The following is a 16,304-nucleotide window of genomic DNA, read 5'->3' as shown; positions in this document are numbered from 1 at the left end:
TCCACATAATTCCACAGCCGTATCAATGTTGGCCATAATACATGTGCTGTTATATTTGATTATTTTATGGAAACAAATGTATTTTCTTACTTCTTAATTTCATAAATCATGTATTTTTGTAGCAATGAAACATAGCAATAAAAACATACAATGCAGTATTAAAAAAAGTCCCTCTCCGCTCAACACGAGTCTCCTTTTATGTGCTTCTCATGAGCACACCCATATTACTACATCTCAGTAACTACAACCCTGTGATTGCTCCTCTGCAACTATCCGTGTCTCTACATCCCAGTAACTACACGCTTGCGGCTCCACCCGTGTAACTACATCTCTGTTACTGCCTGCTGATGAAATACTAATCTTCTCTACCTCCATTTGTGTGACCCTTTTTTGTGTTCTCCTCATCAGAACATGTGAACCAAGCACAAACGGACAGCACCATAATAAGACAGACTTTTCACAAATTTAATGAGCTGAACTTTGTAATGGCTTCCTTGGAGTTCTCCTCCTGCTGCTTTTTGGCATATGAGCAGACTAAGTTTTCCAATCTTTCATGCTATAAAACAAATAAGAGAAAAGAAATATATATGAATATCATTCATCGACTGAAGCAAGAAAGACGGCTGAACATAACATTTAAATTGAACAAGTAGTAGTTTCACACCATGCGTAGCAAACCAAGAACTCCTGAGGGCATTTAATGTTAAATCATGACCAGGACATGCGCGTAAGACTTACTAAGAATCACTTTATAGCGATGTCAAGCAATTGGTCGCAGACATCAAACATGAGACAAATATCTTTCAGAACAGTACGAGTTATGCTGACTTTGAATTGAAAAGAATTTCCATTTTCTTCCGTGCTACTTAGAACCAAACTGGAATAAGTCACAAAATCTTGCAGATGTCTTTGCTAATAATGCTATAATAATGCTATAAGTACATGTATTTAACTGTTTGTCTATAGAAATTGAATAAAACTAAAGCAGGAATTGATAATGCATTGGAATAGCAATAAACTAATAATTATTCTCCAATGTAAGCCAGTTTAGACAGGAATTATTAGGAGTCAAAGTACATTTCAAATATTGTTTTGTACAAAATGATCAACAGTGAATCTCCCCGAGACCATTTACTAACTTTGCCACTATTTACTATTTATTGCCGTAATAAACCGAAGATAATCTTCAAGAACTACCATTCTTACCAAATATTTTTAGAGCTACAACTCAGTTCACATAAAAGGAACTGTGGTTTCAGTAGTCAATGGAGCGTTGGGTGCGGTATTTGGGTCAAACACATCAAATGTGGCTTGCCCAAATATCGACAACAATCAACACAAGTCAATTGCAAAAAGCACACTATTGAGACTATTGAAAACAGCTACAATCTTGAGGCTAGTGTTTAAACTCCCCTCTAGCAGGAGACCAAAGCCTGGGTAAACGATACCACCCACCATGGTAGGGAAACAAATGCTTTTTTATATATAAAGCGGTGTGGGAAATACGCTGCACTCCTTTATTAAAAACCTAAAATTCTCATTGACAACATTGTTACTCATTGTGAATTTAGTCAATAGCCATCATTTATATACAGACGCTCCCCAACTTACGAACGAGTTACGTTCTGAACGATCGTTCGTAAGGTGAATTCGTTTGTAAGTTGCTTCAGTGCTATATTTTGTATTATAATTTATGTTTAAGGCCTATATAAGTATATTGAAAGTTTATATAAGTATATTTAAAGCTTGTAATTGGTAACCTGTAATGGTTTTTACTGAAAAAATATTAAATAAAATGGAGAGAATACTGTGGTGGACGCCGGGCCATGACAGCGCATTTCTTATTTATTGTATGTGTTGTGCTTTTAATTATATCGTTGTTTCACTCGTTATGCTATTGTTATATCTGATATCCCATCATAACACTACCACTTATCGTCACTTATATTGTTGTCAGACCAATGCGCTAGCGGTCCTATTTATTCACCTTGTTAGCCGGTGTTCTTACCGTTTGCCGAAACGTTTGATATTATTGTATATAAAGGTGCGCGCTCACTTAGTTGAGCAGAGCAGATAGCCGTACGCTCCTCGGCTAGTGAAATTTCCTTCGCTAATAAAAAGCTGAATGAAACTACACGCGCTCTCTTCTCTTTTTTTATTAGTCTAGATTGTGCCAAGCAAAGGCCGGCAAATTCCTTTAAAATACGTAGAGTAAAAATAAAAAAGTTCTTTGCGCACTGGAAATACGTTCACGCACTTATGCATTGCAACGAACTGGACAGAGGAAGGTGGATGCTGGGTGGTGCTTCTGAGTAGTGCCTCTTTTCGCCGCTAATACATCGGTAATACCGTCACTAATAGCGTCGGACATACGCGCAGACATGTTCGTATGTACCGTTGTTCGTAACTCGAATGTTCGTAAGTAGGGGAGCGTCTGTACTAACTTAATCCTCATTTTGTCCTGCTTTAGAATATGGGAAGAATTGTCCAGCAATGAAAAACCCCACAAACCTTTGATTAAGCTACATGGAACACAATGGATTCATTTGGCAAAAGTTATTACATTGGTCAAGATACTCAGGTTTGAAGCGCTTGCTTGGGGTTAATAACTAACGACCCTTACACCAAACGATTATTAAGCTGGCCCAAAACGAGAGTCTTGTTTTGGTGAAGAGTTTAGTAAAAATCTAGCTTTCCAGGTGAGTTACTCAAATTTATTAGGAAATTATTCTATTACCCTTGCAACGCCGGTCATTTGGCTAGTACATATATAAATCTAAGTGTTTGTTTGTCTGTCGTATGTCCAGTTTATAGCGAATGGTTAAAATACACACTCTTGCAGCGCTTCAACTGCTGAAGCAAGCTAGTAGATGCAAACTACTGTACTTGAAGCACGCTTGAACTACTAAAAGAAAAATACGTGCCCAGACTTCCTCAAAAACAACTTTTGCAGTTCGATGCGCTATGAGAGATCATGATGTATAATAATTATAAGTCCAATTATTCCATGTCTGAAAAAAATGGTTAGATGATAAATTAATATTAATAGTAAAGGAAGATTAGAAACCGACTAAGTGAGAATAACAGAGATAGGAAAATTAACTATGTTTAAACTTAAAACATTGTACTCAAATTATGTTTAAAAAAGCAAATCTGAAATAATAATAATAAAAAGAACTTTACGAACTTATATTATAAACTTCTAATATTATAAAAACCTTATAAATGTAATAATTATTTATTGAATATAACAAAATGAGGAATAGCTGATACTTATAATCTTACACGATAGTACAGTAAATCATGAATCGGAAAGTTGTTGAATTCGAAGGAAAAACGTGTAAACTAATACAAAAAGCGAGCACTGTAATGAACTTTGTAATGAACTCAATATTAAATGTAGTCTGTTGAGAAAGGAAATTGCGCATGTTAATATGCTATATCCACTTTAAAACAGACATTAAATTAAAAATGAGCAATATTCATACAAACTAAGATGTTTTAAATAGAATTGATTGAAGATATACCTTCAATTGAAAGAAATAACGTAAAAGCCGTAAATAAAGAAACCGACTTTGTTTGTATTTAATGATTGTGAAAGTATGTATTTTGCGAAACTAAACTTTAAATTTGACATCGGCTATAATTTAATAAACTGCATGTATACATTTTTGTATTCATTTTCACTATAACTTTTATCACTGAACATATCTTTCATGCATTGTGGCAGGGATTTCGGCAAGTAGCACATTGACAATTTTGTCAATAATCAGTACACTGAATGTCAATTGTGATTTCGAGACTAATTTTTGTTGATTTTGTGACGGAAAAAAAATTCGCCCTAACAAAAAAATAACGAAAAAGCATCCTGTTTAATAGAGTTGGGTGAAAAGAAATTTGTATCAATTAATCAATATATCAATTAATACGACATTTAGCATGTGCAATCAAAAAAAGGGTATATAATATGATAAGAGTGAGAATATTCTAAGGATAGTGTAGCTCCGTGGTTAAATGCTCGGTTAGAAACATGCAGTTGAACTCTCCGTGAGTTCAAATCCAGCCCGTAGCAAGCTTTTCATTCCAAGATTTGAATCGCTATAACTGGACAGGCAGACATCTGAACAGATAATGACAGTTATATAAATAGATCATCTATGGCAATGAATATCTGACTACACTTGGCACTCATTCAGAAGAATGTCACTCTATAACAACAGGGAATACCTCATGTGTTTAAACCTTGATGCGCTGTGCTACATGTAGTTTTATATTTCAAAGTACAAAGGAATTACCTCAGCATGCTCAAGACTAAGCTCGCGAACAGAAAGATTCGACTTATCGAGTCTCTGAAGTCGGTGGGCACTGTTCTTCAGAATGGAAACTGGATGGGCTCGGGGTTTCACATCTATCCCTGTGTTGAGGGCTCGACTCATGAGGTCAAGTTTTATTTTTTCCTGACAGTCTCCTGAAGCTTAGTGAAAACAAAAATGTTATAATGTAAAAGACCTCCGTATATATCAACAGGGAACATAAGAGTTTAGCCAAGTTTTATGTGAACACCAGAAGTAATGTTCAAAATATGTTGTCTAAAGTTTCAAACGAAGAATAATAGTGATATTAAACCGTGCTTTTTTTATTTATTACTTTGGCAATGATGGAGCACAGCAAGACTAGTGCTAGAAGTAGTAATCATGAAAGCATGATGTAATGAAAGCAATGGTTTCCTGTTGAGTAAAACAACATAATTATAATAAAAGACAATGAGAAAATTTTTTTTACAAATCTTTCAAAACTATTGGGAGCAGTCTAGCAGTCATAAAAAAATGTAAAAATTATGTGAAGAAAAGATGGTGTGAAATAAGCCAGAGAGGAAAGGTTGAATGTAATAACTCACAAAAAACAAAAAAGGTACATATATTTTTCTATACAAGCTTAGATAATGCACCTGATTGAGTTTCATGTGCAATTAACTGAAGTACTCATTGCTAAATGTTTTAGCTATCGAACAAATTAAATGAAAAACAATGTATTTTTATTAAATGAAACACAATGTATTTATATTGCAGAAAACCCAGTGTACACTCAAGAATGAAGTTTTGCTTACCAAGTTGAAAAGGAGTATTTCCGTTGATATCCATGACATTTGCATTAGCGCCTTTTTCCAAAAGAAGCGTAACTGAAATAAAACACAGACTAAATATAGGAAAGGCTGAGAGTGACGCGAGCTGAGAGTGACGCGAGCTGAGAGTGGCGCGAGCTGAGAGTGGCGCGAGCTGAGAGTGGCGCGAGCTGAGAGTGGCGCGAGCTGAGAGTGACGCGAGCTGAGAGTGGCGCGAGCTGAGAGTGGCGCGAGCTGAGAGTGACGCGAGCTGAGAGTGACGCGAGCTGAGAGTGACGCGAGCTGAGAGTGACGCGAGCTGAGAGTGACGCGAGCTGAGAGTGACGCGAGCTGAGAGTGACGCGAGCTGAGAGTGACGCGAGCTGAGAGTGACGCGAGCTGAGAGTGACGCGAGCTGAGAGTGACGCGAGCTGAGAGTGACGCGAGCTGAGAGTGACGCGAGCTGAGAGTGACGCGAGCTGAGAGTGGCGCGAGCTGAGAGTGACGCGAGCTGAGAGTGACGCGAGGGAAGAAAGTAAGGGAAGAAAGTGTAGAGTACATTGAGGCAAGGAGAGTGAGACGAAGAAATGGTGAACAATAGAGACAAAATCATAATGATCAACCAAAAAATCAACAATCAGTGTCAACAATCAAATCAGCAAAAATGGAAAGAAAGAGATGAATGATAAGTACAGTAAATGCCTTACAAGTACTGGTGAATGATAAGTACAGTAAATGCCCTTACAAGTACCGATGAATGATAAGTACAGTAAATGCCTTACAAGTACTGGTGAATGATAAGTACAGTAAATGCCCTTACAAGTACCGATGAATGATAAGTACAGTAAATGCCCTTACAAGTACTGGTGAATGATAAGTACAGTAAATGCCCTTACAAGTACCGATGAATGATAAGTACAGTAAATGCCCTTACAAGTACCGATGAATGATAAGTACAGTAAATGCCTTACAAGTACTGGTGAATGATAAGTACAGTAAATGCCCTTACAAGTACTGGTGAATGATAAGTACAGTAAATGGCCTTACAAGTACTGATGAATGATAAGTACAGTAAATGGCCTTACAAGTACTGGTGAATGATAAGTACAGTAAACGCCCTTACAACGTAAACTATTCATGCCAAGAACGTTTATGTTATAGAGATCTTACATGTATGTTATACAAACTGCAACATAGATGTAAAATGCCTAATCTGTTCCACGATCTTCGCAAACTCACCCCTTTCGCACATCAAAAAAGAAAAAAAAATTTAACTTTTTAATTTTATGAGTGTACAGTAACTGGGATAGTAATGGTTTGTATCAGCCCTTTCTCTTTTTTCTTATCAATTTCACTTAGTTTTGGGTCCATGATTACAGTAATTGTAGGTTAGGTTAAGTTAAGCGCACACCTTTACTGTCAATTTGAATCAATTTTATTAAGTTAATTTTTTTAGACATCCAGGTCTGTGGTGCAAAAAAAAATTGTATACATCTAAAATCAAGTCTTCAAGTGAAATCCCAAAATATATATTCACAGTGGACCCCGCCATACGACATTAATTTGTTCTGTTGTTGGGATTGTAAGGCGAAAATGCCATAAGGAAGGTCATAGGATCCTATAATAATAATCTAAAACAAATCCCAGTGGAACTTTCAACATTTTATATACGTACTGTACATATTATAAATTAGTATTAAAATAGTATAGCAACCTTAGTAACTATATATAGTTACCTATATAGTGGTTATGAACTGCAACAAAATGTAAATAACTATGTCCATTACTGTACGGAGTTCTCACCTTCGAGACAGACATAGTGGCTAACGGTGGTGTGAGAGAGACTTGACAGCAACATGTTCGTTACACTAAACTTTTTGTTAAGGATATGGATATGGAAACGTGTAACATAAACTTTGAATTTAACTTAAACGAATTTAGCTTACTAAACAGACACTTGAAGCTAAGCTTGAATATTTTACTAGACTTGACTTTAGTTTTGTCATTGTCGTAATGTTTTATTACTTGTCTGTTTCCTGCTTGATGCTTTTTCCTTCACTTTTTCTATAACTTATAGTCGACCTTATTAAAACTTTATTCAAACTAAGTCGTCAAGAAAGACCGAGATATGCTATTCAAACTTGAACCTTTAAGAAAATTTTACTGATGCCATATGATGGGGAAAATGCTGTAATGAGGGGCAAGAAAAACTTGGGATTCCACTTTGTAAGGCGAAAAAACTGTAAGGCAGAGATGGCAAGTACTAGAGTAAGAGTGGTGTCTATCTGTCTGTCCATTTGTCCAAAGCCATAGTTAGATGTTAGGATAAAAAGATTGCTTTCAACGAGAGTCCAACTCATGACATTCAGCTGGTAGACTGACACTCTAACGCCTACACCTATCGACTGCCTTTAGGTATTTCTGAATAAATATGTAGTTACTTATTCTTTGCACTTTATCAGCCCACCTGACCATCTCTCATGACAAACTAGACTGCAAGGGTACTAGTATATATGATAAAGACAATATATAGAAGTATATATGATAGAGACAATATATACTAGTATATATGATAGAGACAATATATACCTGTATATAATTAGAGACAATACATACTAGTATATATAATATAGACAATATACACTAGTATATATGATAGAGACAATATATACCTGTATATAATAGAGACAATATATACTAGTATATATAATTGAGACAATATATACTAGTATATAAAAGAGAGAATATATACTAGTATATAATAGAGACAATAATTATATACTAGCATATAGTGGAGATAACCCTATATGTTGTTTTCTCTCTAAAGTGTGGTAAGAGAAAAAACGATAATTTTAAGGCTAACTATGGGACTTGTGTTTTTTCGATTGAATTTGAGAACTTAAAACGACTTGACACTCAACGTTATATGGAATTTCTTATGTAATACAAAGTAAAAACTGTAAATTAATTCTTCATGCTACGTGAAATTTACTTAAAAAGATGTGTATGTTATAGGAGCGTTCACTGTAAGCCTACAGTGAACTATGACATAAGATTATCAACTCCACATACAAAATTCTAAATAAACAACATAAAAAAGAACAGTACAGTGCACACGCAGGCTATTATTATCCCGTTATACAATTTTCTCACCTTACGAAGTAGACCATGATGATTTTTTCACCTCACGGATCTTATATCACCACACGAATTAAACAAAATTTTCGTCTGAGTGCAGAGGCAGTCGGCGTGCTTATTACATACGTCAAAATAACAAAGACGCCAAAATGCTGTTCGCCGAAAACATTTTCAAAACGCCTGAAAAAGACATGATAACCGATTTCTCTCAGTTCAGCAATTCTCGTATTTAAAACAGTAATACTTTCCCTTCAAAACCAGTAGCAAAGTTGGAGTTGCAATTTCTTCAAACAGGTGTGTGGTCAGACAACTTTTTTTAACCTGCTAACAAAACTCCACTTCATTACGAGAACAGCATCGTTCGGGCTGTTTTGCTGAATGATGTTGAAAAAGGTTTTAATGAGATCGGCTAAAACTATATTGAGAACGAAGCCAGAAATTAACAGGTGATAAAATTTTAGCGATAAAATGTTGAAATTCAGTAAAATAATTAAAAATACATACTAAAACTTAGCTTTAAGTGTGTGTTTGGTAAGCTAAACTTATTTAAAGTGAATTCAAAGTTCATGTTATACGTATGTCTGTCTTAAAGGTAAGAACTCTCTATGGTACGTACTGCGCATAGCATATTGCAAGGTTACATTTCAATGCAGATCATAACCAATAAATACACGTAAGTTACTGTAGCCAACTATAGTTACTAAGGTTAACATACTATTTTGCTACTTATTTTTAATACGTACAGTACTTATATAACATTTTGATGAGTTTTACCAAGGGATGTTTGCATTATACAATTACTATGGGTTTCTATATCCCTCTATACAACGTTTTTGCTATATAATGCCAACCTTGGAGCTGATTAAAATCGTATCCTGAGGGTGCACTGTACTTGGCTTGACATACAAAGTAATTTCAAATGTAGGAAGCCAAAATGTTCTGTCATATTACAGCTTTGTAAATATATGTACAAAATAAAATTAAAATGTAAAGAGGTTTCAACTAGGTATATCTAGTGTAAGTTAAAGTACTGTAGGTTACATTGTCTACTTCTATCACTCAGTCTATCACTCAGTCTATCACTCAGTCTATCACTCAGTCTATCTCTCAGTCTATCACTCAGTCTATCATTAAACACTGGCTGTAGGTAAGGTAAAGCAACACAAAACCTCTTTCCTGGTTTCTTAGTTATTCCAGCTATTAGAAATAACTTGGACTTTTATAATATTTTTACATTGTTTCATATAATGTATTTGCTTTGATGCTATATTTATTCACTTTGGGCATGTTCTAATATTTACCTACACTGAAACGAATCAAACAACATACCATCTTATTTTACCAAAATATTTGTTTCAAATTTCCATATGGAACCAATATCGGAATGTATTTAATTTGTATGTTTACGTTCGATTACAACAGAGAAAAAAACAAGAAATATGATAAATGACAAACTAGAGAGATATGACAAATTAGAAGGAGAGAGACAAAGAGAGTATACAATGATTATATAGAGTGATTATACCGATTGATTATACAGAGTGAGAAATAGAGACGTGGCCCTTACCGATATTGAAAAAGCCTTTGTTTGCAGCAACATGCAAGGCTGTTCGTCCTTTGTCATCTGCTATTGAAGGATTGACACCTGAGTTGATAAGAGCAAGAACTGCGGCTGAATTGTTGCTTTGGGTCGCCCATATCAATCTCCTCGCACCTACAACAATCATATTTGTAAGGCACACTTTGGATCGCCTATATCAGTCTCCTTACACCTACAACAACCATAATAGTAGGGCACACTCTGGGTCACCCATATCAGTCTCCTTGCACCTACAACAACCATATTTGTAGGGCACACTTTGGGTCGCCCATATCAATCTCCTCCCACCTACAACAACCATATTTGCAGGGCACACTTTGGGTCGCCTATATCAGTCTCCTTACACCTACAACAACCATATTTGCAGGGCACACTTTGGATCGCCTATATCAGTCTCCTTACACCTACAACAACCATATTTGCAGGGCACACTTTGGATCGCCAATATCAGTCTCCTTACACCTACAACAACCATATTTGTAGGGCACAGTTCAGCATTATAAACAATACCTTCCACTTGTTACCCTTTCAATTTATTTCCTAGTGTAACAATTCACACGGTACTGACTATTCATATGATACCCATAATCCTCTATAGCACCAACATCTAGCATTAACTGTCCTCATCGTACCCGCTATTGACAAGGTTTAAAGGAAAATATGACATTGCCAGAATTCAGGTGCAAATTGGAATTATTGGAATATTTTGTGGCATGAATTTGCAAAGTTATGATAAATAGTTGCAAGGCAAAAAGCGGTAACTCTTGCAAACATATTTTAAATCATTAAATAAGTTCCTGCTTGGTTTTGTGCCATTTAGTAAGAACATAACTCAAATTTAAATTCGCCACCTAAAGATTAATAATAATAATGATTGCAACAAAAAACCTTAGTTACTAACTATTATGTTCACCGCCTCTATGGAGCCGTTTATGCCTCCTCTCCCTCAACAGGGATATTTTGCCTTGGTGTACTGTCTGAGAAGTTGGGGCCGGTAGAGGTGTCCACTCATCCAGAAACTCAGGAGGTATTTCAGGATTACATTGTACAGTAAGTTTTTCACCCATGCTAAAAAAATTAATACTGATCGGTGACAGAAAGAATAGGCAAGTGGAGACAAATCTGTTTTGGAGTGTAAATATTATTTTTCAACTCCGATGACCAGAACTTTTCACATACTTTTTGTAGTCATTGAGCATGTGTGCAATGTATACTTTTGTAGAACAAGACCTATGAGTGCCTGCTATCATAGCTTGAACCAGTTGCAAGACCTGTATGTGCATGTCATATCAGCGCAACTTTTTCACTACTGCATTAATTTCTTACTGGAACATTATTAAATATTCGGGACAACTTAGTATTTGAAAATGGCGCATATAAAATGTCATAATTCTCAAATCACAGTCTATAAAAATAAGAAGATATCAAATTAATCAGAATTTACATCAGCTGATGCCATAAAAAAACTACAAATGAGTTGCAGACTGAGCCCAGGCACTTTTTCTACCATTTTTGCTACTAATGCGGGCACATATATTCCAAGTCGGATGGATTATTAATACTATTGTAGCTTACATCATTAGTATTACTGCTAAAATAAAAATATGACCAGTAGTACTATTGCTCAAAAAACAATCATCCAGTGTAATGATCTACAATTAGTGAAACCTTCGTATCTGTAATACGTCTGACACGACTGGCCATTGCGACAAAAAATAAATTGAGACACAAAATAGTTTTTGCAGAATGATACTAAGCTCAGGATGGGCAGTAAACATATTTTCCATTGGTGTGATGCAGGCAGATGATCGCTTCCTCTTCTTTATGTGCAGGTACGATAGGCCAATCAATTAACTACTCCTTAATCAGAAACGTTTTGGACGAAGCTTCCTAAATATGCACCACACAGCTTTTGGTCATATGGAAATGCTGTGCCGAGCTACACTACGTAGCTTATGGTAAACTATCAGCTAGACTTGTAAGAGCCTGCCACATCAGCGTAAACTATCTGCTAGACCTGTAAGTTCCTGCCACATCAGTGTAAACTATCTGCTAGACCTGTAAGTTCCTGCCACATCAGGGTAAACTATCTGCTAGACCTGTAAGTTCCTGCCACATCAGTGTAAACTATCTGCTAGACCTGTAAGTTCCTGCCACATCAGGGTAAACTATCTGCTAGACCTGTAAGTTCCTGCCACATTAGTGTAAACTATCTGCTAGACTTGTAAGTTCCTGCCACATCAGCGTAAACTATCTGCTAGACTTGTGAGTTCCTGCCACATCAGGGTAAACTATCTGCTAGACCTGTAAGTTCATGCCACATTAGCGTAAACTATCTGCCAGACTTGTAAGTTCCTGCCACATCAGCGTAAACTATCTGCTAGACCTGTAAGTTCCTGCCACATCAACGTAAACTATCTGCTAGACCTATGAGTTACTTCCACATCAGCATAAACTATCTGCTAGACCTGCAAGTGCCCGTCATCTCAACTTTAATTAGTTGCAAGACCTGTAAGTGCCTAATAAGGAAAAAAGGTTGTGGCCGATGGATTGTCCTGATCCTGCTAATGCATATAGAGGTAGTGAAATCAAAGAATGAGACTATAACACAGTTGACAGTAGTTTGAGAAAAAAAAGAAGTGGTGAATGAAGAGTTCGGTAAAGGGAAGGAGGAGGTGACACCATTTGGGCACTGTCAAAAGATCTAGTCTGCTAGAGAGATCGCTAGTGGAAGCAGTTATGCAAGTTAGTAGAAATGGCGGAAGGAAGTTAGGTCAACATATAATAGCAGTAGTTAGTTTGTTTTTGGAGAAAGAATGTTGGACAGAGACGGTCATAAAATTAAGTTTTGTGGAATTGAAAATGAGAAAAAGGATACACAGAGGAAGTTCCAACAGGACACAAATAGACTTAGGGCTGAGCTACAAACAGTAGTTGCTAAGTTGACATGAATAGACTGAAAGCTCAGCTACTAACAGTAGTCACTAAATGGACACAAATAGACTGAGCGTTCAACTACAAACAGTAATCAATAAGTTGACATAAATACAATGAGAATTAAGCTACAAAGAGCAGTCACTGTTGACACGAATAGATTGAGAGTTCAGCCACAAAAAGTAGTTACCAAGTTGACATGAATAGACTGAGAGCTCAGCTAAAACAGTAGTCAGTGAATTGACATAAATAGATGAAGAGTTCAGCTACAAACAATAGTCAACAAGTTGACATGAATAGATTCAAAGTTTATCTACAAACAGTAGACACTAAGCTGAAAAATGCTGAGATATCTGACACAGTTGAAACGAGTGCAGCGAAAGATTTCAATTAGTCAACTTGTCCGGTCTCAAAGGTGAGGGCAGTTTGAGTAGGTCTGAGCCAATATCAACACCCAGGTTTGCTTAACAACTTTTTTGTTGTCAAGTATGACCCAGGTGTTTTGCCCGAAGATGCCTGGTTCATCTGCATCTCCCCGTGGGAGCGAGATAAAGATAAAAACAGCAGTCACAATTGAAGATTCCTCTTAACCCAATCTTCAAGCTCTAGGCAGTAGTGATGGTAGTATTGGTAAGTGGTGGTAATGGTAGCACCAGTGATAATAGTCACAGCAGTGGTAACGAGAAAAGTCCACTGGTCAGTGTTGAACAGTGCAGTCTGAATTTGGATAGTGAAAGCAAGAGTGTTCATCACAGAAAAAAGTCAAGCAGTAGTTGTTATGTCAGTTATGTTGTTATGTTATGTTGTTTGTCAGACCAGATTGTTATTCCAGACGAGTAAGATGCATCGAAAAAGGTAATTGCTTTGGTATCTAGCCCATCGTAGTAAACTGAACAAAAGAAAGTGTCGGATAAGTCAAACTATTGGAGCTAAAGCTTTGTTGACATCTAAGACCGTTACAAGGCTTTCTTAAAAATCACTTAATATGAGCTGTCAGAGATTTTGGAGAATAAACAGTATATGCTAGCATGGTGAACAGAGATCTCTTTAGTTCTTTAGACCAGACAGCTATTCAAGGAAGTCAATCTTGTAATACTGCAAACAGGACCCAGAAAGCATGCTGCCACGAACTTTGTTAATGGTCTGTCATTGCTTGTGTGAAACTTTGTGTGAAACTCAATATATTTATTTACACGCGTATTTTTTTCTCAATAATCACTTTGGATTTAAATACCCCCAGTCATGGAAAACGAGAACATTAAAATTGTAGACTCCACAAAAGTACTTGAAATCTGGATAAAAAGGGGTCTAAAATTTAAGAAACAGATTAGCAACAGCGTTAAATCGTTGCATACAAACATGAACACGTTAAAGCCGTTTCTGTATTCAGGAATGAGCTGTCAAACAGCAAAAAAATGCCTCACTCATGCAATTATTCCCAAGGCTCTACATGCATGTTCTCTTTAGAACTTGACTGAAAAAGTTTCACTGCATCCTCATCTCAAACTCCTTCGTGGAGCTCATTTAAATCCATCTTTACAATCATTATGCGTTATTATTGGGGTACCTCCGATAAATATTCTTATGACAAGAGAAAGGCTACAAATAATGCGGTGTCTGATTAAATTAGATATGCCGCACATCATTACCGCTTCTCCTCACCGCTCACTGATAAAAGCTGATATCAGGAAGATAATATCCAGAAACGTAGAAGTTGATAATATTGACTCTAAAGAACTCAGTAAAACAAACATTAATGATCTTACAAAATCAGAAACCACAATATCAGAAATCTGATATTGTAATATCAGGCGACTGGAAGAGTTGCTATTAGGCCTAGTGAGCAATTCCCATTAATTAGTTGCATCTTCCATCTTCTCAGCCATTTTGATTTTGTAAGATCGTTAATGTTTATTTTACATATTACAATTTTAATATTTACATGTAATATTAAAATTTATAACTAATATTTTAATACTACAAGATATTACAATATGTGGCAATATGTAATATCAGGCCTGCAAATAGAGGCAGTTTTTATTTTTTCTTTCTTGTTGATTGTTTAGAATAAAGAATTGACTGACTATTTAAATGGCTGTATTTTATATATTTATAAGTTAAACTCATGAAACAAGTACGCACTGCAATTATGCCATGTACATATGACATAAGCATACATATCATATAAGATTGTGTTGGACTACGAGTGACTTGATTTCATATTCATTGACTTACATAGTTATTCCATACTTTTACTTTTTTATCGCGTGCATACGCTATTGCTTGCCAAACTAAACAAACATAAGGTCAATATTATTATAAATCGGAATGCATTAACTTCAGGACATCAATAATTTTTGAGGCTTTGCTTCTGTTCATATGCGTTTGCACTATAATAAATGCTACTACTTCACATGATTCGAATAGCGCTAATATTAATCCGAGTCATAATTACAGACTACAAAGCAAAAGTTCAGAAAATTGCAACAAATACATTGAAAGTCATTAAATGGAGACATAAAAAGAATAAATTTAATGCAAAACTCATTTGAGAATTGTCGCGTGTGTTCGTAAGTAGTTGCTAAAACAGTTAGTAATAGACTACACTTAATACTCAGCAAGTTATAGGTAACAAATCCAAGTTGACATGTTGGTTGTTGCAGACAGGTACAAGTACGTACATGTTTAGACAACTTATTGTGTGTCGATGTTTAACAATACGCACAGGGCGACGTAGCCTGTCTTGACAAACTGTTGTTTTTGCGGAGTTGTCACCCGTCGAGCGGGCGAGCAACACAACAGCTTGTCACAAGACGTACTGCACCTAATGCATCAGCTGCACTTATAGGGAGTTGTTTTCTTCCGTCTATGCGGCTTAGTTGCGATGTTATATCGGTCGCTCCATTGGTAATCATAACTGATTTCGCCCAAAAATTTATGTAGAAAAAAATAAGATTACGTTTAACCAAAGACTGTTGGTTGTTTACAACTCTGTTGTAAACTTTAGTAAAACTTAAGAATAAAATAAATTGAAAATAAAATCCATAAGAACAAACAAAACTGACTGATACAAAATAGAAAATAGAAATTAAACTGACTGAGCGCACAAATAAGACATGTTTAGTCGCTGTTGTTGCCCAAGTTCTACTAAAGTTTACCGCAGAGACCAGTCGCTAGTTAAACGTTGTAATATTTTTTTCTACATAAATTTTTGCGCAAAACCGTTATGATTACCAATGGAGCGACCGACATAACATCGCAACCAAGCCGCATAGAAGGAAGAGAACAACTCCCTATAAGTGCAGCTGATGCATCAGGTGCAGTACGTCTTGTGACAAGCTGTTGTGTTGCTCGCCCGCTGGACGGGTGACAACTCCGCAAAAACAACAGTTTGTCAAGACAGGCTAAGAGCGACGGCAATAAAAAACGTCGAGAAACCACTAACATGTTAGTATCTGGGTTTGAGGGTTTGGGAAAAAAGATTTCGCCTCCAGGTAGGCCGTTTTCTGTTTTATACGAACATAAAACCAT

General features: G+C 36.2%; 1 protein-coding gene across 1 annotated transcript; it reads right to left on the bottom strand.

Annotated features, from left to right (window-relative positions):
• Positions 1 to 28: 28 nt before the first annotated feature.
• On the bottom strand, positions 29 to 15,500 carry LOC137395078 (ankyrin repeat domain-containing protein 54-like). The gene is made up of 6 exons (XM_068081866.1): positions 15,455 to 15,500; positions 10,741 to 10,907; positions 9,807 to 9,953; positions 5,108 to 5,179; positions 4,296 to 4,474; positions 29 to 556 (listed from the first exon to the last, which is right to left on the bottom strand). Exons 2-6 carry the CDS (start codon positions 10,904 to 10,906, stop codon positions 458 to 460), a joined length of 663 nt encoding a protein of 220 aa, XP_067937967.1. The 5' UTR covers position 10,907; positions 15,455 to 15,500; the 3' UTR covers positions 29 to 457.
• Positions 15,501 to 16,304: the final 804 nt, after the last annotated feature.

The sequence above is a fragment of the Watersipora subatra genome, chromosome 4 (assembly GCF_963576615.1).
Source record: "Watersipora subatra chromosome 4, tzWatSuba1.1, whole genome shotgun sequence".
In the NCBI taxonomy this organism is placed as follows: domain Eukaryota; kingdom Metazoa; phylum Bryozoa; class Gymnolaemata; order Cheilostomatida; family Watersiporidae; genus Watersipora; species Watersipora subatra.
The sequence above is the reverse complement of the archived record's forward strand: the minus strand, read 5'-3'. Positions and strand labels throughout refer to the sequence as shown.

Excerpts from the sequence above, each read along its gene's own strand:
- LOC137395078 (XM_068081866.1), bottom strand. The coding sequence starts at position 10,906 with ATGGGTGAAAAACTTACTGTACAATGTAATCCTGAAATACCTCCTGAG. Across the intron at positions 4,475-5,107 it reads AAATACTCCTTTTCAACTTG|CTTCAGGAGACTGTCAGGAA; the intron begins GTAAGCAAAACT and ends GTTTTCACTAAG. Across the intron at positions 557-4,295 it reads TTAGTCTTGAGCATGCTGAG|CATGAAAGATTGGAAAACTT; the intron begins GTAATTCCTTTG and ends TTTGTTTTATAG.